Source organism: Pteropus vampyrus, unplaced genomic scaffold (genome assembly GCF_000151845.1).
Source record: "Pteropus vampyrus isolate Shadow unplaced genomic scaffold, Pvam_2.0 Scaffold85, whole genome shotgun sequence".
Taxonomy (NCBI): Eukaryota; Metazoa; Chordata; class Mammalia; order Chiroptera; family Pteropodidae; genus Pteropus; species Pteropus vampyrus.
Window position 1 is genome coordinate 263,710 of NW_011888866.1, and position 23,790 is coordinate 287,499.

The window sequence follows — 23,790 nt, forward strand, 5'->3', positions numbered from 1 at the left end:
ACACACACACACGTCAGCACCATACACATTTTGTAAATCTTGTATCAGCACACAGGGAACTACCGCCTTTTTAACAGCTGCCTAGCATTTCCTTTTATGAATGTACCCAAATTAATTTCGCTGGTTCCCACTCTACAGATGGATGTTTGGATTGTTGCCAGTCTTTTGCTATTACAGATAATGCTGGAGTAGATATTAAGTATACATTTTTGTGTACGTGTATGAGAATATCTGTAGGTTAGAGTCCTCAAAGTATCATTGCTGAGTCAAAAGGCATGGGTAGGTTTGAGTTTAAGATAGCACCAGCTTGCCCTTGAAAGAAGGTGTTTCAATTGGCATGGCCACCAAGAAGACGGGGATGCCTTCTCCCCAATTAAACCTTTGACCTTTGCCAATCAGATAGGTGAAAATGGTATCTTACTATTCCAATTTGCATTTTAAAAATTATGAGTGAGGCTCGAAAGTGCGACACTATAGGAATTTTAGGTTGGAGTGGGGTGGGCCCAGGACATGCCACCCCCCCTTGCAGAGCTGCCCACCTCACAGGTGCCCTTTCCCCCTCCCAAGGATCATCACTCTTCCCAACGGGGTTCTCCAGATCCTGGACGTTCAAGAGAGTGACGCAGGCTCCTACCGCTGTGTGGCCACCAACTCAGCCCGCCAGCGCTTCAGCAAGGAGGCTCTACTCAGTGTGGCCCGCAGAGGTAAGGGGGCTGGCTGGGCAGGGAAATGGGTTGTTTTGGAGTCAGCTACTTCAGAGCTGGGAGGGGCCTCAAGAGGTCCAAGCCCTGCCTTCAAATAGGTGACAGGGTATCACTCCCATCAGGTGAGGTGATGCAGCCCAGAGAAGGCAGAGCCACCCAACAAGTCAGAGAGCTGGGGCTGGACTCCCAGTGCAGGGCTCCCTTCCCATGGAGGCCTGTTCCTTGGGTTGGATAGAGCAGCCAGGGCTAGGGACAGAGGTGGGGAAGGATCTGACAGATGTCAGTGACTGTAAGCCTTGGTCCCTGCCCCTCTGTATGCCCTAGGGGCTCTGGGCCCTGGAGGATTTGCCCCTCACTTCTTGCCGTGCCCTGTGAATCTGGCTGCCTGCAGTCTGGTGCTCCTGTCCTCTCCATTTCTTTGAAAAGTTCCTGTCCCAGGGCGATACAGTGGGAAAGTCACAGGCTTTGGGGTCAGGAAGACCTGGTTTGAATCCTGGCTTCTCTGCTCACCATCTGCATGACCCTGGGCTGGTTATCAAATGTCCAGCTCCAGAGGGTTGTGAGAATAGCTGAAATGAGAGTGGAAAGTGCCTGGCACCTGGTCGGTGCTCCCCGGATCTTCAGGCCTGTCACTTGCCTCCCTTTGCCATGGCACCTCCCCACACCCAAGCCCCTCCTCACATCTCTCCCCAATCCCACCTTACTCCCCACCACACCTCCACTTCCACCCTCCTTCCTCCTGGCTTAGCTGGGGAGCTGTTGGGTTGGAGTCTGGTTTGCTCTCCCTCCTGTACCCAGGGTCTCTGCCTCCATCTGCTGGGCAAACCAGGTATTCACCAGGCTGACGCAAGGGGCCAGGTCACACTGAGAATGTGGCAAGAATAGGAGCTCAGAGAGTGGAAACTTGAACCCACGCTCTCTCTGCCTTTCTGCCTTTTCGCACATAGGAGCCTGAGACCCTTTGGAGAAGGGGCTTGTCTCTAAGGTCACACAGCACAATTATGATAATGATAATAAGTGCTGGAACTAGAAACTATGACTGTTGACTCCACGTCCAAAGTAAAGTCTACTCATGACCCTGTCCAATCTCTACTTCAGCGGTCCCCAACCTTTTTGGCACCAGGGACCGGCGCTCCCATGGGAATCTAATGCCCGATGATCTGAGGTGGAGCTGAGGCAGTGATGCTAGTGCTGGGGAGCGGCTGCAAATACAGATGAAGCTTTGCTCTTTCACCCACCACTCACCTCCTGCTGTGCGGCCCGGGTCCTAATGAGCTGCACACGGACTGGTACCAGTCCGCGGCCTGGGAGTTGGAGATTCCTGCTCTACTTGGAGGGTGGGTTCGATTTGGCAAGGAAACTTAGGGATGGTGTGTCAGAGGCCATATTATTCCTCTCCTGGCTTCAAGAAAAAGAGCTCTGCGTCGCAGTCCCTGCTCTGCGGAGCCACGCAGCTGCTTTTCTTGTCTGTCAGATGGAACCCTGGCTGACTGAGCATCAAGGGTGGTGCTGCATGTGTAGATGCCAAAATAATAAGGCTGCCTGCTGGTCTGCCCTCTCTCCAGGGTCCCTGGTGTCCCCCAGGGGACAAGATGTGGTCATCGTGGCAGCTCCTGAGAATACCACAGTGGTGTCTGGCCAGAGTGTTGTGATGGAATGTGTAGCCTCAGCTGACCCTACTCCTTTCGTGTCCTGGGTCCGACAGGGTAAGTGGAGGGAGGGGGCTGGAGGGCATGGGAAAGGAGGGGTGTGGCATTTCATGTGTCCCTGAGTCAGGGAACTATAAGGGTGACCGCTCCATGGTCACCAACCTTTGGCGTGGCAAAAACTTCTCTCCCACAGCTGAATGTGGGCGGGGGACCTGGACAAACTTAATCATCAATCTGTGAGGCATATTTCCTTTACTAGGCATTTCAAATCTGCCACTCAAGATTTTACTTAGGGTAGGCACTGGGCTAGCTTCTCCACCTTACTTATTTCATCCCTCACAACAGTGTTACAAGTGAGTGTGTGAGAGCTGGAAAGGTGCCACACAGCCAGTGAGTCAGGTGTAATCAGACCCCTACTGTTGCTCTGTTTAATTACAGGGCTGCCTCTTGGTCCACCCAGTATGCCTCTGCCTTTGTTTGCCTGGCTTCATGCTGGGCACAGTGAATAAAATACCCAGATGAGAGACACAGGGACCCTGCCTCTGAACTCATAGTCTAGGTGAGGGAAATAAAACACACAGCCATGAAGAGAGGCTTGACAGTATCAGGCAGCAAGTGATAAGTGCCAAGAGGGACTGTGTTACAGGAGATGTTATCAGGGTAATGAGGGCACTGGGCCAACCATCGACTTAAAGTTTACTGAGTACTTATAGCGCTCTCCTGCCTGAGCCTCCAAGAGCCCTTGGAAGAGGGGAGAAGCCAGGTCTGTTATTCCCAGTGGGCAGATGGAAAGCTGAGGCTCAGGGAAGCAGGTGGAAAGCCAGGACCCAAACTGTAGAGCCAATTCTCTTTCCATTACACTGCTCCCCACAGTCCTATATGGAAGAAAAACAAGGATAATTTTTGTTTCCATTTGTCAATAAGAAGTGACTTGTCCCAAGTTGATGGCAGTTTGTATGTTTATATCTCACATTCAAGAGTATGTAATGAATACATAAACCAAACAACTATATACCCCCACTGATCTGATGAGATGGAACAGTGCTGGTATCTTTATGCCTCCCCAACCAGTAAGGCCACACTGGACTTGTGACAGGTGCCTAGTTAGGGGGTTCCTAGGGCCAGTAGCACCCTTATACTATTGGGGTAAGCCTGATGTCATCCAGAAGGTCTAATATCACAATGACCCAGAGAACTTATTAAAACTATAGACTCCCTTCCTTCACATCTGGTGAATTATGACCCAGGAATCAAGTGCCCTAGGTCTTTGCTACTGGGTCTAGTTAGAAATGCAGAATCTGAGGCCTGCCCTAGACCTTTGCATCTTAGGATCCTTTGCAATTCTGTGATTTGTGTGTACAAGAAGGATTTGAGAATGGTTGTCCCAGAGGTTTCTGACACCCGTGGTTTTGGGTGCTCACTTGAAGAAACTCTGCCAAAAGCACTCCTGGATAGAGACTAGGAAGAAAAAGGCTGCAAAAAGCCTTCATTCCTGACCCAGACACTGCTCTTTTTCCAGGAACTTAATCCACTAAGTCAGGGAAGGGACTTTTGTTTTATTTTCTTCTGATCACAAAAGTTATGTGTGTTCATTGTGGAAAACGAAGGAAAAGCAGAAACAGAAAACATCCCACCATTCAGAGATAAAAATTGTTAACATATGTGTGTATTTTCTTCCAGATTTTTTTCTATGCGTACGTACATTTTTCCCCGAAATTGAGAACATGCCGAATTTACAGTTCCAAGTCCTATTTTTATTCGACAGTACATCAAAAGTGTTTCTTTATATTTAAAATTATTTCAAAAAATAATTATGACTATATGATATTCTACCACTTGATTATAGCTCTAATTTAGTTTGCTACTGTTGTATTTTTAAGTCCTTTTCAGCTGTCTACTATTACAATTAACACTACAGTGATCAGCCCTGTTCACATCTCCCCAGGACAAGTATCTACAAATGGAATCCTTGGCTTCAAGGCCAAGGTGGAGCCCCTATACAGCCCTTTCTCTGTTATCAGTATTTACCCTTTCTCCTGCATTGCAACTTATTGTTTTTAAAAACTTTCCCAATTCAATAGGTGAAAATTAACATCTGTGTTTTGATGAGCATTTCTTTGATTATGTGAACTTGAACACTTTTTTGTGTTTCTTGGCTATTTGCATTTCTTCCCTGGATTTTCTGTTCATGTCCATAAGGCAAAAGCTTTCAAAATGGTTTTCATTTCACATGAAGATAAAAGTTTCTGTACATATTCAAAACTTTGGTTTTGGTCAGACCTTTCCAGTTATTTCTTGTTCATAGTACTGGGCTAAAACCATACAGGAGGTGTGTGTCCTTGAGAGAAACGAATTTAACAGTAATAGTAATAACTGGTATACTGAGCACCTAGTATGTGCCTGCATTGTGCCAGGGGTTCTCACAAACCTTATTCGTTCCACCTCACATCCAATCTCCCCATTTTGCACACTGAAACACAGAGATTCAGAGAAGGCTTGCAAGTGGAGGAACTGAGTTCGAAACCGGGAACTGTGGTGTTCTCTTAACCCAAGTGTAGAGGGGCCCCCCGGGGTCCAGACATTGGATAGAGGGGCAGTCCTCAGAGACTTTCTCCAGGGCTCTACCTCTCCTCCCCTAGACGGGAAGCCCATCTCCACGGATGTCATCGTCCTGGGCCGCACAAACCTACTGATCTCCAGCGCGCAGCCTCGGCACTCTGGCGTCTACGTCTGCCGAGCTAACAAGCCCCGCACGCGCGACTTCGCCACTGCGGCGGCTGAGCTCCGCGTGCTGGGTGAGGCGGGGTGAAGACTGGGGTTGGGGGGATTTTTTGCAGGAGACCGTATTGAGGAGGGTTAGATGGGGCTGAGGGAAGAATGGGAAGAGGGAAGTGGGCAAACGGATGTGTTAAAGGAACTGAGGGATGATCCTGGAGGATGAAAAAGGGCTGTAGGGCGGGGAGGAGGGTGTTGAGCTCATGGGGAGGAGTCTTTCTTAAGTGTGGGGGGCTTGGAGGGGACAGACTAGATCATTGAAGGAGGGGACGTGGTGGGAAGAGACTGGAGGATGCACTGGGAAGAGCCGAATCAGGGAGAGGAGAGGGGTGATTAGGGCCCCACCTGGGTAATTGGAGGGTGAGGAGGGGATAGTCTGGGTGGGACTGAGGTTACGGGGGAAAATAGTGGGGTGGTCTGAGTGGTACTAAGAAAACCGGGGGATGGGGTTGCTCACGGCAGGGATAACTGTGGAGAGGGGTAAATCTGATAGGTGTGGGAGACGCTAGACGGTGGGGAAGAAGGAGGTGGTAAATGAGGGAGTGGGGTTAAAACTGGGAAGAGCTAGGGTATTTAAGGGAAGCCGAAGAGGCCTGGAGACAATTCGGGGAAAGGAAGAGAATAGCTTGGGGCTGGGGTAAATGCAGAAAAAGTGATAGTACGGCACTGCACTAGAATATTTTGGGGGAAGGGGTGAGTCAGGGAGAGGTTAGCATGATTGGAAAGGATGTGGGAGTCGGTCAGTGTATTTAGGGGAAGGGCAGAACCCCTAGCGGCCGGAGCACGCGCTCAGCATCCCCCTCCCGCCCCCAGCGGCCCCGGCCATCTCGCAGGCGCCCGAGGCTCTGTCGCGGACGCGGGCCAGCACGGCTCGCTTCGTGTGCCGCGCGTCCGGGGAGCCACGGCCCGCGCTGCGCTGGCTGCACGATGGGGCGCCGCTGCGGCCCAACGGGCGCGTCAAGGTGCAGGGCGGCGGCGGCAGCCTGGTCATCACTCAGATCGGCCTGCAGGACGCCGGCTACTACCAGTGCGTGGCTGAAAACGGCGCGGGCACGGCATGCGCCGCCGCGCCGCTGGCAGTAGTGGTGCGCGAGGGGCTGCCCAGCGCCCCCACGCGGGTCACCGCCACGCCGCTGAGCAGCTCCGCGGTGCTGGTGGCCTGGGAGCGCCCCGAGCTGCACAGCGAGCAGATCATCGGCTTCTCCCTCCACTACCAGAAGGCTCGGGGTACGTCTGCTGGAAGGGGGAGCCGACACGCCCTAGCAAAGGCCCACATGGGGGCGCACTGAGGGCGGAGACAAGATGAACGACTGACTGTTTGCCTGTCCTGTACCTCTGGGGTTAGGGTGGGATAGGGTGGGAACCCACAGCAGAGACCAGCATAGATATGGAGTAGACCTGCTGCTAAAAGGGTTAATGGTGTGGCACATTCCCCTTCAGTCACAATTCATGAGAGAGGAGAGAGAGGATGCTTCTCCCAGGGAAAATGCCTTAGCATTCCTGGAGCCAGCTTCTTAAATGCAGCAGGAATCACTTCAGTTAGATACCAGAAGGGACTTCCTAACCAGTGTAGGAATTAATACAGTGGGACTAGAAGCCAGGGAGTTTATACTGTCCAGCTCATATTATCTGGAATGATTTAGCTATAAAATGACTATTACAGAGATTGGGACAATATAAAGGATGCTTAGACAATCTCCAGCTGTCGGGCCTCTGGGGGTGGCCTTACAACTGTTCCTTTGTCCTCTGTGTCACCACCCCAGGCATGGACAATGTGGAATACCAGTTTGCAGTGAACAATGACACCACAGAGCTACAGGTTCGGGACCTGGAACCCAACACGGATTATGAGTTCTACGTGGTGGCCTACTCCCAGCTGGGGGCCAGCCGCACCTCCACCCCAGCGCTGGTCCACACACTGGATGATGGTAGGGCCTCTGAACCTGCAGTGGGCACCTTGGGACCCTGAGGGTTCCCTGGGGGTGATAGCTTGGCTTCTCTTTACTAGTGTACACCAAGGCACTTTTACCTGCCTCATGTCATCTTTAGTGTTCTGAAAGGGGGTGGGCAAAGGTTCTTTTCCCCAATTTACAGTTGGGGAAACTGAGGCCCAAAAAATGAGAGTGACTTGCCCAGGGTCAGTAGTACAGCTGGGACTCGAGATCTCAGCTCGTGATTCCCTATATCATGTGGCCCTTCTCCGTGACCTCCAGATACCATCCATTCAGGCAGAGACCAGAGACAACCCACTGAATGTGGAAGCTTGTGCCCCAAACCTTTTTCAGGGTGGGAAAGATGTCCCCTCCTCTCCAGCTTGGGGCTCCCCTTAGAGGCTCCCTTTCCTCCCTCAGATCCTGGTCCTGGGCCTACTTCTCTGACTTGCTGTGTGACCTGGGCAAGTCTCTGACTGCTCCTGGGCCTCACCTTCCACGTCGGTGGAGCAGAGCTCATGCTGCTGTTCTTCTGTCTCAGTCCCCAGTGCAGCACCTCAGCTCTCCCTGTCCAGCCCCAACCCCTCGGACATCAGGGTGGCGTGGCTGCCCCTGCCTCCCAGCCTGAGCAATGGGCAGGTGGTGAAGTACAAGATAGAGTATGGTTTGGGAAAGGAAGGTGAGTGGGGGCAGGATGCGGGATCCACCTGGCTGGGAATTGTGGCTGGGAAGGGTGATCAGAGCAGCTGAGGACCTGAGCAAAGTGGGGGAAGTCCAAGGAAATTAGGCAGCGCGGGGGAGTAGGAAAGGTGAACCTGGAAAAGAGGAGTGTGGGCTAGGGGTCGGGGCAGCGGCAGTGAAGAGAGGGCTAGCTCAAGGCAGAAGGAGGCCTGGGTTCTGGCCCCACCTCCTGTACAGCTACAATGTGTCATCCTGATGAGTCCCTGTCTCAGTTTCCTTATCTGTGAATTGAGGCAGGTGGCCTAGGTGATCCCTGGGGATCCAGCACAAGTTGCGGATGAGGGATAGGAAGGTGGGGCGGTGCTTGTGGGATGGGAGAATGGAGCATTGGGGAGGGTGTGTTAGGGCAAATATCGGTAATCTAGGGGAGGAGTATGGAAGAGATAAAGAGTTAGGAGAAGGCAAGTGGCTGGGGGGCCAGGGTGAGGGTGGAGAGAGGGAGGGAAGGATGAGGCAGGGGGCTTTTGGGTGGTTGCCAGGGCTTTGAAAGGCAGGCAGTGCCGGATGGCCCTCACAGCCAACCCCTGTGCCTGTGCTATAGTGTGTGTGTGACGGGGGTCGGGAGAGATATTGTTGACAGCTTATTAGGAAGTGGGGACACCATGCCATGATTGTTTTCACTCTGAGCTGAGGCCGATAGCTGTATCAGCTAGGATGGGAAGCCCAGGAGTCAGCCCTGGAGCTGTGGAGTCCCCCCAGGCACTGAGGGGCCAGTGCTGAGAGGGCCTCAGGCTCCGATGAGTACTGAGGAACCAGGAACGGAGGTGAAAGAGGCAATGTAGGGATGTTTGGGTGTTGTGGTCCTCAGGTGGCCTCCCACCAGCATCTTTTCTGTCCCAGCAGATCATATTTTCTCCACCGAGGTGTCAGGGAATGAGACACAGCTTACACTGAACTCACTTCTGCCCAACAAGGTGTATCGAGTACGGATTTTGGCTGGCACAGGGGCCGGCTACGGAGTGCCCTCCCAGTGGATGCAGCACAGGACGCCCGGTATACACAATCAGAGTCACGGTACGGGCTCAGAGGGGACCGGACCAAGCGACACGCATGACTTTGGTTGTGTATGTGTCCTCGGAACCCAGACCCAACCACACACTCCATCAGAGACTTTCCATGCCCACCCCTGCTCGTTGGGTCAGGGAGGATGTGTGTAGAGGGGAAGGGCTGGCCTTTGCAGACACATCTAAGTTGAAGTGTCCCTTCTTCTGCTTCGTGACCTCGGACAAGTCATTCACAACTCTAAGGCTTCATTTACTAGCAAGGGAGGTGCGAGGATTGAAAATGTATCGTAAACAAAGCGTTTAGTACGCGATAAGAACTTGTTAAATAGCAGCTGCTTCCATGATTGTGATTGTTCTGTTGAGAGGCCCAATAGTAGAGCGATTAAATGAAGACAAATCCTGGCACACATACTATCTGTGTGACCTTGGGCAAGTTACTTAATGTCTCTGAGCCTCAGTTTTCTCACCTGTAAAATTGGGATAATGGTATTTACATTATTTGTAGGGTTGTGAGAGTAAAGTTAAAATGTATGTACAAAGTACTTAGAACAGTGTCTAACACACACTAAGCCCCCACTCTTAGGCTCCAAGTTGGGTTCCCACTCCAGTGGCTCCATCCCTCCTTCCTGGCCTCCTCAACCCTTGTGACCCCCTGTATCCATGCCTGCAAGTATCCATGCATTCATTTCTTCAGAAGAATTATAGAGCCTACTCTGTGCTGAGTACTGTCAGCCCTGCCCCAGAGGGGCTCCTTGCTAACCTCTGTGCAAAGGCTTAGCATTCCATCCTCAGCACTCTGGGCTTGTGGAATAATGAGTTTACCTCTAGACCAGCCGTGGCCTAGCACTTAAGGTGGTAGCTGAGTGGTGATGCAGAGGGAGAAGTCTGGCAAGGCTCTCACTCAATGCTGTCCTCCTGCTTTTTGCTTCCTCCTGCCCCTTCCCCCTTTCCCATTCTTGGCCTCCTTCCTCTTATTCCCCATTCTCTTCTTCTTTCCTGCCGTCCTGCTCCTCTGCCCCCAGTCCCTTTTGCCCCTGCAGAGTTGAAGGTACAGGCAAGGATGGAGTCCCTGGTCGTGTCATGGCAGCCGCCCCCTCACCCGGCCCAGATCTCTGGCTACAAACTGTACTGGCGGGAGGTGGGGGCCGAGGAGGAGGCCAATGGTGAGAGCCCCCCAGGGGGCCGTGGAGACCAGGCTTGGGATGTGGGGCCTGTCCGGCTCAAGAAGAAAGTGAAGCAGTATGAGCTGACCCAGTTAGGTGAGGAGGGCTGGGGGGAGGGAGCGAGACGGATGTAGCTTCAGTAGGGGACTGGACAAGCTGGGTGCAAAAGTTGGAGATGGAATCCTCTCTGGAAACAAGAGAGTGACCCCACAGGTTCTTCTAGCTAGCGAGTGATCCCCTTAACCTTCCCTAGTCCCTGGCCGGCTGTATGAGGTGAAGGTGGTGGCATTCAACAAACATGAGGACGGCTATGCAGCAGTGTGGAAGGGCAAGACGGAGAAGGCTCCCACACCAGGTGAGGGGGTCTCAGTTAAGGGGTTTGTGTGCAGCTTCCTTCGCCTTTCCTCTGGGCCAGCCCTGGTAGTCGGGCCATCTGGTAGCCTCAGCCACCCCCAAAACCATTCTCCTAGGCTCAGGGGTCCTCCTCTAGCTCTAGACAGCCTCTGTCATGGAAAGAAGCTCCAGTTTGTGTAGTCTTTTAGGCCTGGTACCATATTTTCATTACCTATGAGCAGTGCCAATTTGGAAGATTAGAGCAGAGAGAAAAAGTTTGTCTTTTAGATAATTTTTAAAACACGTCTACCTACATTACACTACTTATCAGATTGTCCCTCCACTCTAGGCAGAGAGTATCCCTACATGGCCCACCAGGAAGCTGAGGCTCCGAGAGGTAAAGGGACTTGTCCAAGGTCTCACAGAGCCTAGACGAACCAGGACCACTGACTTCCAAGTAAAAGTCTTTCCACTGCAGTGCACTGCCCGTGGCCCTCTACTGGACACTTCTGTTGCCCATCATGATACTGCCTCACCCCTAACTTCCCAGGCTGATTTCCAGCCATGTGGGTTAGTGGAAAGAGAACTCAACCAGGGCTAGGAAACCTGGGTTCTAATTCCAGTTTGTTCACTCAGCAGATCTTTTACTGAGTGTCTACTATGTATCAGCTCCGTTCTGGGAATTTAGTGATGAACAACACAAAAATGGAACTGCTGTCATGGAGTTTATTTTATTTGATGTTTATGTAATAAACATATCATCCTATAATATTATATATATATATATATGTATGTATGTATGTATGTATGTATGTATATATATATATATATATATATATATATATATATATATATATATATATATATATATATATATATATATATCTTAGTTTAGGTTGCTATAACAAAAATACCATAGTCTTAAACAACCAACATTTGGTTCTCACAGTTCTAGAGGCTGGGAAGTCCAAGATCAAGGCACTGGCAGAATCAGTGTCTGGTGAGAGCCCACTTCCTGGTTCATAGACCATAGGCCATCCTCTCGCTGTGTCCTCACGTGGCTGAAAGAGGTCTGGAGAGCTCTCTGGTTCTCTTCTATAAAGGTACTGTTGTGGACTGAAAAGTTTGTGTTCCTCCAAAATTCATATATTGAAACCATACCCTCCAATGTGATGTATTAGGATTAGATGAGGTCATGAGGGTGGAGCCCTCATGCATGGGATTAGTGCCCTTGTAAGAGTCTCTAGAGGGCTTGCTTTCTCTTTCTGTTCTCTGCCATGTGACCATACAATGAGAAGTTGGCAATCTGCAACCTGGAAGAGGGCTCTCACCAGAACTTGACTGTGCTGGCACCCTGATCTCGGACTCTAACCTCCAGAACTGTGACAAATAAGTTTTTATCATTTATAAGCCACCCGGTCTATGGTACTTCATTATAGTAGCTCAAATGGACAAAGACAGGCACTAATCCCATTCGTGAGCATTCCACCATATATTCAGATTTCGACAATATAAATTGGGGGGCACAAACATTCAATTCATAACAATATGACAGATACTGTTCTATACACTTTGCAAATATTAACTAACTTCATCCTCATAACAATGCTATGAGGTAGATACTATTATCAGCCCCACTGACAGAATAGGGAATGGAGGCATAGCTGGGTTAAGTAACTTCTCCAAGGTTACACAGCTAGTAAGGGCCAGAGCTGGAATTTAAACCAGGGCAGCCTGGCTCCAGAGTCTATGCTCTTAGTTGCCATGATTTGCTACCTTTCTCTATTATGGTCTGCTATATGTATAACCTTGGTAAAAATCACTTAAATTCTTGGGAGCCTCAGTTTCCTCATCAGTGAAGTGAGAAAGATACTACCCAACACCCAGGAACAAAAGAGAGTGGATAGAAGAAAATAACCGTAAACTGAGAACTGTAAAATACCATACATTTTTAGGCCGAGTGTCCTTCCTTCCCCACACTCTAATTTTCACCTTCCAGACCTGCCCATCCAGAGGGGGCCACCTTTGCCCCCTGCCCACGTCCATGCGGAATCAAACAGCTCCACATCTATTTGGCTTCGGTGGAAAAAACCAGACTTTACCACAGTCAAGATCGTCAACTACACTGTGCGCTTTAGCCCCTGGGGGCTCAGGAATGCCTCCCTGGTCACCTATTACACCAGGTGAGGATAAGGGGCTAATACTATGAAGGAAGGAAAGAAGGCAGCAGATAATGATGAGAACAGGGACCCTGGGGGATTCAGGAACCTCTCAGGGCTCATGTGTTACACTGGGAGCACACTGAGGTCTGATGACCTGATGGAGGAAAAGGAGAGCCCATTCCATCCTATCCCCTTACAACAGAGCCTTGTACTGAACCCTTGGGAGCGTGATGCAGACAGACCTGTTTCTTCTACCCCAGAGGGCTGGCTCCCAATATGATGGGGAAAAGACCACCCAGATGCTCTCCTGGGAGAGCCTCCAGTCAGAAGGAGAGACAGTACTCACAGGAGCTGCTCGTTTGGCAGAGGAAACATCGCATAAAAAGCAATAGATGTATACAATTGCAGCTAAAGTAAAATTAAATCAAGGAAAAGATGTATCAGAGATGGTTCCTTGGGTGAAGGTCGACTCGGATTAATCCAGGAACGTTTCCTGGAGAAGGGGGCCTGCTTTGGAGATTGGACATGGAGCACGATACCCTCGGAGCAGCATACATCCAGATCTCTCCGTAGGTTCTCTGGCTGCTGTCGGTGGCCCCCATGCCAGAGAGCAGATACTCTTCCCAGGGTAGGGCCTGGGGCTAGGGCTGGGGCCAGGGGAGTAGATCTGGAGGAGCTGCCCTGTTAAGAGGGTGTGCCTGAGAGCACTAGTCCTGTTTCTTGCCTCTGCAGCTCAGGAGAAGACATCCTCATTGGCGGGCTGAAGCCATTCACCAAATACGAGTTTGCGGTCCAGTCCCACGGCGTGGACATGGATGGGCCTTTTGGTTCTGTGGTGGAGCGTTCCACCCTGCCTGACCGTGAGTGTCCTCTCAGCCCTCTTGCTACCAATCCATCTTTTACCCAACTCCTTCTTGCCCCAGAAGCCCTCTTCTGAAATGTCCCTCAAGACCCCTTAAGTATCTGTAGTTTGCTGTGCATTTCCATAGGCCAGTGTTGGTTACCCATAAAAATAACAACATAGAATTTAGAGGTGTGGCTTCTTTTAAGAGGCTATGCCAAGACCTCACTGAGCTGGTGAAGAGGGGCAAGGGGAGAGAGACAGGTCACCTGTATTCTGCGTTTGGGTCCCCCATCCTGCTCTTTACACACAGGGAGACTCGAGCAGGTCCCTTCCCCATCCAGGGCCACCGTCCTCATCCGTAAAAAGAGAGGATGGGACTATTCACTCTGCAAGTCTGTGATTCTGGAACTCTTTGGAAACGGCATTTCAAGACAAGTGGACTTCTGTCTCACAGCAGAGGCTTTTCGGTTCCACCAGCCTTAAGACCGTTCACCTTCCCATCAACCGGGGACCTTTGTGCTGAAATAGGAAAATGTGTGTGGGATGGGGTGGGGAGGCCCTCCCTTCTCATGAATTTGCCTTTTTAAAAACTGTTTTCAAATTGTTTCTCACCCCGCTATGACCTGTTATTATGGTCTTACACTGCACATGGAGTTTAGGGAGACCTGATGTTTTCTCAAAGGAGACTTGATGACATTGGGTCCCCAGCACAACTGACCATGCTGCAGAGGGGAGGGTTCTCTTTCTGCAGATGTGGAAACTGGAGCCTGAGAAGAGGGTTCCTGCAGCCCGTGATCCTGTGGCTCTGTTACACCTTAGAGCCCTGGGTCGCCATTTTACCCTCTGATAAGCCTCGAATACCTGAACCCCTAAGTCTCTGTCCCTTCCTAGCTTACCAGTCACCTTGTGCCTCTCCTTTTCAACTTTCTTCATTCACCCCCACCTCCCAGGATCAACTTCTTCTCTAAATACAAGACCAAAGTTGGCCAAGGTGGTACCTCTTACACAGCGGTGCTCACGACCCTGTAGGGCCTGTGCCAGGGGCATAGACAAAGGCTGCACAAGGCATCAACCAATTGTACTTAAAGATTTGGAGTGGCAAGGGGAGTTAGGAATTTTTAATGATAAATAATTTTAAATACTATTTTTATGTTAAACTTTACCATGAAATAGATAGCAAACTTAGCTTGAAATTTTAAAATAGAATATAAGCCTTCCAAAAATTTTTGAGCTCTGCCTCCAGGTTCCTAGAATACCAGACAGTCTCCTCAACCCTTGGAGGTATCTGGGTGTGGAAATTTAGGGAGCTCTGCTCCAAAGAGTAGGAAAGAGTTTCGGGGAGGGGAGCACAGTGGTAAAGCCCCCCTCCCCAATCATTTTCCAGAAATCCTCCAATTAAAGACCAGATCTTATTTTGCTTTGTGGTTTGTGGTTTGTTCCAGTGAAGGAGGAATAAAAGAGGCCATACATCCCTGTTCTGTCTCACAGCTGTCCCCAGAGCTGAGGCTCTCAGTGACCCTGCCTCTCCCCATCTCCTCCCCTGCACCCCAGGGCCCTCGACACCCCCATCCGACCTGCGTCTGAGCTCCCTGACACCATCCACTGTTCTGCTGCACTGGTGCCCCCCCACGGAGCCCAATGGGGAGATCGTGGAGTATCTGATCCTATATAGCAACAACCACACCCAGCCCGAGCATCAGTGGACCTTGCTCACCACAGAGGGTGAGGGCTCCTGCCCAAGGGCATTGGAGCAAGAGCTTCCCCATTCTCTCCCCACTTCCCAAACTCTCTAGTGGCTGGGTTAGTAGTGAGAGAGCGGCTGAGGTTTGTTCCAGGGGTTTCTAGGAGGAACAGGCAGAGGCTGTTTCCTGAGTGGGAGTAGGCTACTTCCCCAGTCCTGCTTTCCAGCCTATCCCTGCATCCCACCCTGCTCAACCCACTAGCCTTGCTTTCCCTGCTTCCCCCACATCCCAGGAAATATCTTCAGTGCTGAGGTACGCGGCCTGGAGAGCGACACTAGGTACTTCTTCAAGATGGGGGCACGCACAGAGGTGGGGCCTGGGCCCTTCTCTGGCCTGCAGGATGTGATCACTCTCCAGGAGAATCTCGCAGGTGAGAGGGCAGGAAGGGAGGAGTGGGATCCGTTCTGGAGCATCCGAGGTTTCCAGAGGCCCCTGGAGTTGACTTATAACCTGAGAGCCATCTCTTCCAAGGCCCTGCCACCTGGCATGACTGCACTTTCATTGTTTTGGACAACTGCCCTCCTAGTTTGTTGCAGAGAAAAACATTTTGAAGGGGAAATGGGTGTGGTTCAGTGGTGATTCATTTGAGAGATCAGATTTTTTGGGAGACTGGTTTGGTGTCTTTGGGAGATTGCTTTGATTGGAGAATTGGCTTGGAGAGGTGATGAACTTTATGGGGTGGAGGTGGGCAGAAGGACTGGCTATGTAATTGGCAGGGCCTGGTGTGAAATGCAAATGAGGGGCTCCTTATTAAAAAAATTAGAAAGTGACAGCAGAACATTAAATCAAGCACAGAGGCCTTCTCAGCATGGGCCCTGCATGACTGTACTTATTGCACACCCATGAAACAAGCCCTGGTTGGCAGGTTGATGGGGAGGGACCACAACTTCTGGATGTCCGGTGGGGAGCACAGTTAGAGAGAGAGGTAGTCGTGGTCTCTGTGAGGCTGTGGGGCCCTCCTGTCCTTGCATCAGAAGATTTTGAGTATCCCAAGAGTGAGACTCCAGCCGGTGGTCCCCTGAGGAAACCACAAGAAGTCCTGATCTATGACCCCTGGGCCTTCTCCTGTCATTGACCTGTTCTTTCCCCTCTCTCTTCCCCACCAGACTCCCTGGATGTGCACTCAGTCACGGGCATCATTGTGGGTGTGTGCCTGGGCCTCCTCTGCCTCCTGGCCTGCATGTGTGCTGGCCTGCGCCGCAGCCCCCACAGGTGGGTGAAGGAACCAGTCTGACCTCAAAGAGGAGAGATTTCCCGAGGTCTACAGAGAGGAGAGAGCAGAGGAAGTAGCCATGACTTGCCCTAGGCACCCCCAGGAACCCCATTGAAGTTAGGACTCTGGGATGAAGGGACTGGGGGTAATAGCCTCATGAGAGTATGGGCTGGGTTTAAGGAATCCCCCAGCCCGCCCCTTTAGCAAGGGCACGCATAGGCAGAACTGCCTGTCTCCCACTTCTGTAGCTGCCAGCATCTTGGAGAGAGGAAACCCCAAATCTCTAGATGTCTGGAGCCAAGAGAAGAAGGGTCCTATTTGTAGTGTCACAGCTGCTTTTAACAGTTTCTTACTCATTGTACAGACTGCAAACCAAGTCCCAGAGATGGACAGGGACATAGGCTGGAATAGGTCTCAATCCCACCCCTATCCCTCACTCTCTGACCCCTGTGCCTATCTTCCCTTCCAGGGAATCCCTCCCAGGCCTGTCCTCCACTGCCACTGCTGGGAACCCCGCACTGTACTCTCGGGCCCGCCTTGGACCCCCCAGCCCTGCAGCTATCCATGAACTGGAGTCCCTTGTGCACCCCCGTCCCCAGGACTGGTCCCCACCACCTTCAGACATCGAGGACAGGGCAGCCTTATGGGTGGTGGCGTTTCAGACTGCCGAGGTCACTCCAAGAGAAAGGTGAGCCTGAAGCTTCAATAGGTTAGTCCCATACTGCAGCTCACTCCTAAATAGGACACGAGGGGGCGTAAGAACACAACGGATGATACTTTGAGAAAATTCCCTTCCTTCCCTTTTCACTGGGTCCAGCTGCAAAAGAAAAGGCACTGTCTCTCCTTCCTCCGTGAAAGGGGTTGGCAGGGCTGGGAAGCAGATGGGCCTCCATCCCTGGCAGAATAGGTCAGCCTGGATCTCACAGAAGAAGAGGAGGGCCCCTGATGGGCTTTTTGCAAGTGACTCATGGTAGCCAGAACACCCAGATCCTTCCTCATCCTGGAAACTGGGGAGATGCATAAGATCCAGCCCTCCCCAATAAGAGGAAAAGAGGCTGGTTAGGTTGGCAGTAGCCAAGTGGGACTGGGACCCAGATAAGGTGGGCCATGTAGGGGGAAGGCCCCTTCATGCTTGCAATAGTGGCTCATCCCACCCTTCTCTGACCAGCCTGCTCAACCCCGTGAGTCCTTCCTCACCCTTTCCCTGCTTCTCTGCTGAAGGAGACCCTGCCTGGCTTGGAAACCTGTGGGCTTTGCCAAGGCGATGATATTAGGCTTTTCTGCAGGACTTCTATCCATTCTGCACTCCTCCCCACACCCTTGGGGAGGGAGAAAGCAAGGGGGCCAGAGTCTGTGGAGAGAGTCTCCATCCACTTCCCTCTCCCAGCCAGCCCCTCAGTGCTTCCGTTTCTTGCTTCTCTCCCCTGTGCAGATCTCATGGGCTCAGCCAGGTGGGCCGAGCTGGTCAGGTTCCTGGGCAGGCTGTGAGCTGCCCCAGGCAGGCCCCATGCCTTCTCTGACCCGGGCTCTGCTGCCCCCTGCTGGAACTGGGCAGACACTGTTGCTGCAGGCTCTGGTGTATGATGCCATAAAGGTCAGTGTCCTGGGAGGAAGGGGTAAGAAAGGAGAGAAGGGTCCTCATGCTTATGAAGAGCAATAGCGAGTTCTCTGGAGACCCCTGATGGTCACTTTCCTGGGGATAGGAGTCTAGCCAAGAGACCCCTGGAGCCTCTGAAGGTGAGTGGGTAGAAGGCTAGTTACTCTGTAGGAATCTGTGTTTCACCTGGATTGGGGACAGTCCCTCCTTTACCTAGACCTAAGTGAGCCACAACAGAGTTACCATGGGTCTGAGGGTGGCCTGGCCTGAGTGCCCTCAGCCCCTCCTCCTATTCATTGAGGCCCTGATGAATCCGGTAGTCCTAGAAATTCTGGGCAAGGGCAAATGGTAGTATTTCATTTTTTTCCCATGGGTCTGATCACCTCTTATAGGGTAATCAGCATGCTTCCTTTACCAACTTCCATGTGACATATACTCTGGGGCACTGGGGGTGTCATTCTCTAGACCCCAAGTATGTTGGTCATTCTTCTGATGATCACTCTGTGTTGATCACCCTGTCTTTGTGTTCTCTGCTCTGACCAGGGCAATGGGAGGAAGAAGCCACCTCCAGCCTGCAGGAACCAGGTGGAGGCTGAAGTCATTGTCCACTCTGACTTTAGTGCCTCCAGAGGGAATCCTGACCTCCACCTCCAAGATCTGGAACCTGAGGATCCCCTGGGTTTGGAGGCTCCTTTGGGTGTTGTGGATCTAGGGCAAGGGGTAGATTTACTGGATAGGGAGCTGGGAGGATGTGAGCAGGCAACCACTGGGCCAGACAGACTTACTTGCCTGCCGGAGGCAACTTCTTGCCCCTACCCGAACCTCCAGCCAAATGAGGCTCTGGAGGAGGCCTCTGGGAACAGCTGCCAGCCAAAGGCCCCCTGCTCTCTAGGAACCAGCCCAGGCTTGTCCAGAGCCCCAGTGTCCTCCTCTGCTTAGCTCCCCTAGAGGGACAGTTGGGGGTAGGCCGATACAGATCATGGGATATGACATGTGTGGCCATGCATGTACACATGTGTACCTTCAGATACTGAGTATCATCAAGCCATTTGGAGCCGCCTAGGGTGATTTGGCTAGGGAGAGAGGAAGAAATGGATTATTCACTCCCCCATACTCTGTGACACATGTGATATATGAGACATGTGAAGCATGGCTATGCTATGTGTGATGTACACATATGTGAAACACATGTGTGTGTGCTAGTTGACAGGCTGGGAAACCTTGGTCTAGGCAGTGGTCAGTACAGTATAACTGATCCTCCGGGTCAGTACAGTACCCCAGAGTGGTCAGTCCCCAGCCCTCTGGGGCCCCAACCTCCATCACCCAGCATTTATTACACACTCTGAGAGTGTCTCCAGTGCCCTGTCTGACAAAGACAGCCCCAGCCCATTTTCCTGTCTGGCTGGGCTGAGTGCAGGTAGGCTCTGAATGCCTAACATTTTAGTTGCATCTCCTCCCTCCACCCATCTCCCCTGTCCCATGTCCCAAATTGAGAGGGTGACTCTGGTTCCCCTCAGAGCAACTCTGCATTCATTTTTGAAATTTAGGAAGTGCCTGGTTTTGAACATGTGCTTTCTCTGGCTCTCCCCTCCTTTCTTCCCCTTCACTACTCTAATGGCCTGTCTCCCAGTCAACTTGCTCTCCTAATTCTAGTGCCCTTCGCTTCCTCCCTGATACTCTTTCCTTTCCTCTCTTTTGTTTCTGAGTCTCCTCTGTCTGTCCACCTGTCCTGTCTCTCATGCCTCTCCCGGACTGTGTCATGTGGTTCTCCCGCCTTCCTTCCCTAACAACATGACTACCTCATATCTGCTTCAAGGCCATAGCGTGACTCCTATGTCCGCCGTCCACTTCACCCATTACCCTCCTGCTCCCTCTTCTCTCTGTGCCTCCATATGTCCCCTCCCCAGGCAGACTGCCCACCCCAGTACAGGTTTGGAGAAGACCTTCTTGCTTCCCTTGTATCTTTTTCCCTGGTATTGAGATGGGAGGACTCTTCTTGGAGGTGATGAGTCCCAGTTACACAAGGGGACTTTTGAGATGGGGAAAGGGGTACATGACCCAAAGGCTCAGGATGAAATTTCTCCCTCCTTTCTATGCAGGGAGGCAGGTTGGCTGGATGGAGAGGTTTGAGATCTTCCTTCCCAGCTGAAGCTAAAGAGAGAAGGGGAGTGGGAATTAGGGGCACTGTAGCCCTGTAGCTTCCCACTCTATACACCCTGAACATGAGCTGATGGGGTGGGGGTGAGAGGAATCTCATCCTCTTAGGTGCTAGAAAGGAGGTCTTTGCACAGGACAAGGGTGATTGGTTCATTTTGTTTCTTTTTCTTCAAATTCAATCCTGAAGTCATTATCTGTTGACCCATCACACAGGGACAAGCTTGACTTCTATTTCCTGTGTAGAGAAAACAATGTCACTTATTAGATTTTGCACTTCAGCCTCTCATAGGAGCATAGAATGTGGGGTCTTTTCTCCCTAAATGCATCTTTTTAACTGATTGGCACCTTAAGGGTTAACTCTGGCTTCTGGGCCAAATTAGAAATAACCAGTCTATCTTTCCTTTCTTTTCTTTCTTTTTTTTTTTTTTAAATGGTGAAATGTCTCTCAGCGGAGTTGCAGCTTCCTCAGACCTTTTCAACATCGTGTTTATTACACTCGGGTGTCACTCACGTTTGACATCTGCACCTACATTTCCTCCCCCTCCCCCTCCTTCAACCAGCCTATGATAACACTAAAGATTATTAATGTTGGTTTTGTATCTCGTTAAGGACAGAATTGTCACTTGTACTATTTCTGTAGTATTCGGTGTTGCTGTGGCTAACACCACGGTATATGTTTCATCATTGCTCTGAAGGTCAAAAGCCTCGTTTTTATTTTGCCGGTTTGATTTTTTTTCTAAAGGGGGGAAAAAAAAAAACTGCCCTGAATTAAATGGCTGTTTTAACAGTAGGCTCTTAGCATTACACCACATAGTCATTTTTCATGTTCTTGTTTAACAGGCACTGAGGTTCTGGTTTAAATTAAATAGCTGCAAATGAGACAATTTATAACCCATTAGGTTGGGTGGAAAATTGTTTCTCAAAAGCAAATAAGTAATAAATCTGGTATCTGCCTATAACTCACAGTTGATAAGAAAGTGGCCATTACTCACTAGTATTATATATAATTTGGGCTCTGGGTAATTTGGAAGTGTTAGGTTTGTGTCTTTGTAGCACTATTTTTATTAGAAAAGAGTCTATCGGCCCTTTACAGGGTATTAATCCCTTTGTCACCTACCATCATTGCCTTACATTTTTTGAGTCTCATTTTAAAATCTTCCTTCTTTTGATGCATGACATGTGTAATCAGTACCTGCTCATTTATTTGTCTGTATTTAGTTTATGCTATATTATTTAATTATTTTTCAGCATTTTTTTCTCCTTACAAATATGACACTTTTTAGGGTTAAGCCAAGGCATCGATCATGTATCTGTCCTTATAATGAATTAATAAACTATTTTCCAAATATGTGGCATTCTCTTTTGGAACCAATGTCTAGAATTTCCTCAGCCTTTCTGCATAGAGAATGTATTTCTTCCCAGATGGGAAATGTTGCTTTTTGAGGCTAGAGAGAGCAAGTGGTCATGGGAAAGAACTGAATCATCTTCCTCCCTCAACAGGCACTTCGGAAAAGACTTAAACTTAGGAAAGATTAGTTCTTTGATGGCACTCTTTTAGGCTCTCTGCAGATTTATTTCCACCTGTATAACACATTTTTTTTTTTAACTTTCTTGGGTGCAAGGAGGAGTGAACGAACAACTCCAGAGATTTGGGGTCTTCTGTATAATTCTGGTCTCCAAAATTGCTGATAGCTGAACATTCACATATCCATGCAAGCTTAGAGACCCACATGTGTACATTTACTGTCACAAACACCCCTGTGTCCATTAACTCAAACATGGACATACAGTCACACAAAAAACTCCACACTCACGCTCCACACTTATCTCAGGATCACAGTTGGCAGCTGCTTTGCTAAGATCTTCACAGGGCCTGGAATGTGCATGTTTTTCTGCTGGAGGGAACCAAGAGCCAGAGGCTGCCCTGCCCAGGACCACCCCCAAAGTGGCTGGTGGGCCAGACCCGAGTTAATTGACAGATCATACAGAGAGATATTGCACATTTTGCATGGCACAAAATAGTCATTATTTGCATATCACTCTCAGACCAAGGGTTGTGATAAAGAAGAATTAAACACTTGTCAAAATGAATTTAAAATGACAGCAGCTCAGGACACCAATTTGACCTCTCAGAGTTCAGGACAAGCCAAGAAGGGGTTTTAAGAATTCAAGCCCTGCAGGAGGGAATTCTAGGATTTTGGGCTTAGGGAGCCCCCCCCCCCCCGCCCCATTCCTTCTCTTTCCTATGGCCAGTAGAGGCCCATCAGTTCTGCCCTTCCTTACAATGAAATCAGTTTGGGCTTTGGTGTGCTAGTGTCTCCTGACCCTGAATTTCTCCATTGCCTTCTACTGCTCACATGCCTAAAGTTCCGTCTCTCAGGCTCATCTTTCAATTGCTACTACAGACTAAGGAGTCCTTGGGCTGCACAAACCCCATCATTAGTAAATTTGTTTCTGGAGGCCTGTACTTCTATACTCATCTACACCAAAGTTAGTTTTATATACGGGTAACGTTCCTGATCTTCAAATTCCAGAGTTGGTATCAAAAGAGAGACTTGTTTATTCCTCTGCCATTCCAGTCCAATATCAGAGGAGCAAATAGCAAAGAGTATCAGGGAGGCAAAGACTACCTACCCCCTTTAAATCTCTTGCTCCTAGAACTTAGTAGATGCTCAATAATTTTGATGGGCTTGGCCATCATGCTGGACTCAACAGATCATTTAATAGTGAGTGGTGAAAATTCAAGATCTCTTAGGGCTAGCATGGCTATGAATCCCCTAGGAGACATGCTTACCTTCTATCTCATTCTCATAGGGACCTATGCTATCTCCTTATGTGTTCTTTGACATGAAACATTGAGTCTTTTTTGGGTGTAGAAATGTTACTGGGAATTTTAACTCTCGATGTGCTTTTCCAGTTCCCAGGACCTGTGTGGTTTAATGGTCTCTAGGAGTGAGTAGGAGAGATATGATTATCTTTATTTTTCAGGTGAGCTCAGAGAATGACTGCCTGGAGTGGCTGGGCTAGACAGCTGGCAGAACTGGGGTCGGAATCCAGGTTACTTTCGCGTTCTTATTGTCCTGTTGGGTCCGCTCTCCCGGCCCTGGAGGAAGCTGCCTTCCCACCCCCTCCTACCTTCCCCGTTCACCCAAGCGCCGGAACGCTTCAGTCTGGAGAAGCCAGTCTTGCTAAACGTGCTAGTCTTTGGGTGGAAGGACCGAAACCTTATGGAAAACCGAACCTTTGACAACTTTGTGCAGCTTTTGGGGAATTATCTCGAAAATATAGACTTGGACACGAAGAAAGAGTGGGTCAAAGCAAAACATGAAGCTTTGCGCGTTTCTCCGTAGCTCGGACCCACTCTACAGTCCTCTTGGTCTCCACTTCCCCAGCCCCCCCAAGTCCGGGTATGGCCCGCTTGGAGGGGGTAAGGGGCTGCAGCCCGGGACGGCGCCGGCCGCTCCTGCCATAGTTCAAAGCGCAGGGGGCGCGTCCGCCGCGCAGCCGGGAATGTCCGGCCGCTTAAAGCGCTCGCCGGCTCTTTTGTTCCCCAGACCGGGCCTCCGGGGAGAGGGGGCTGGGGGAGGGGACCAGAGGGGAGGGAAGGGGGGTGGCAGGCGGCGGGCGGAGAGAGGAGGGCGGGGCGGGCGCTGGTGGTGCGAGTGCGGAGCGCGCACCCCGGGCGAGGCTGACAGATCGCCCCAGTAGGTGCAAGATGGCGCAAGCGGCGCTCCCCCGGCGCCCCCGGCGCTCCTAGGCAGGCATGTGGCCCCAG

General features: G+C 50.6%; 2 protein-coding genes across 2 annotated transcripts in view; both read left to right on the forward strand.

Annotated features, from left to right (window-relative positions):
• The window catches only part of IGDCC4 (immunoglobulin superfamily DCC subclass member 4), a gene marked incomplete at its 5' end in the record, with an annotated part of 26,564 nt that extends 7,510 nt beyond the window's left edge, over window positions 1-19,054 (forward strand). Inside the window, 17 exon segments of the mRNA XM_023532502.1 lie at window positions 2,270-2,410; window positions 4,993-5,148; window positions 5,942-6,355; window positions 6,892-7,056; window positions 7,601-7,738; window positions 8,644-8,814; window positions 9,827-10,063; window positions 10,221-10,322; window positions 12,300-12,483; window positions 13,195-13,322; window positions 14,858-15,028; window positions 15,281-15,418; window positions 16,155-16,260; window positions 16,731-16,894; window positions 16,897-16,949; window positions 17,694-17,855; window positions 18,402-19,054. Of these exon segments, the coding sequence (XP_023388270.1) occupies window positions 2,270-2,410; window positions 4,993-5,148; window positions 5,942-6,355; window positions 6,892-7,056; window positions 7,601-7,738; window positions 8,644-8,814; window positions 9,827-10,063; window positions 10,221-10,322; window positions 12,300-12,483; window positions 13,195-13,322; window positions 14,858-15,028; window positions 15,281-15,418; window positions 16,155-16,260; window positions 16,731-16,894; window positions 16,897-16,949; window positions 17,694-17,855; window positions 18,402-18,806 (3,035 nt within the window).
• Window positions 19,055-23,339: 4,285 nt separating this feature from the next.
• The window catches only part of IGDCC3 (immunoglobulin superfamily DCC subclass member 3), a 38,961-nt gene continuing 38,510 nt past the window's right edge, over window positions 23,340-23,790 (forward strand). The window contains exon 1 of the mRNA XM_011363464.2: window positions 23,340-23,442. Within this exon, the coding sequence (XP_011361766.1) occupies window positions 23,340-23,442 (103 nt within the window). The remainder of the gene's footprint in view (window positions 23,443-23,790) is intronic.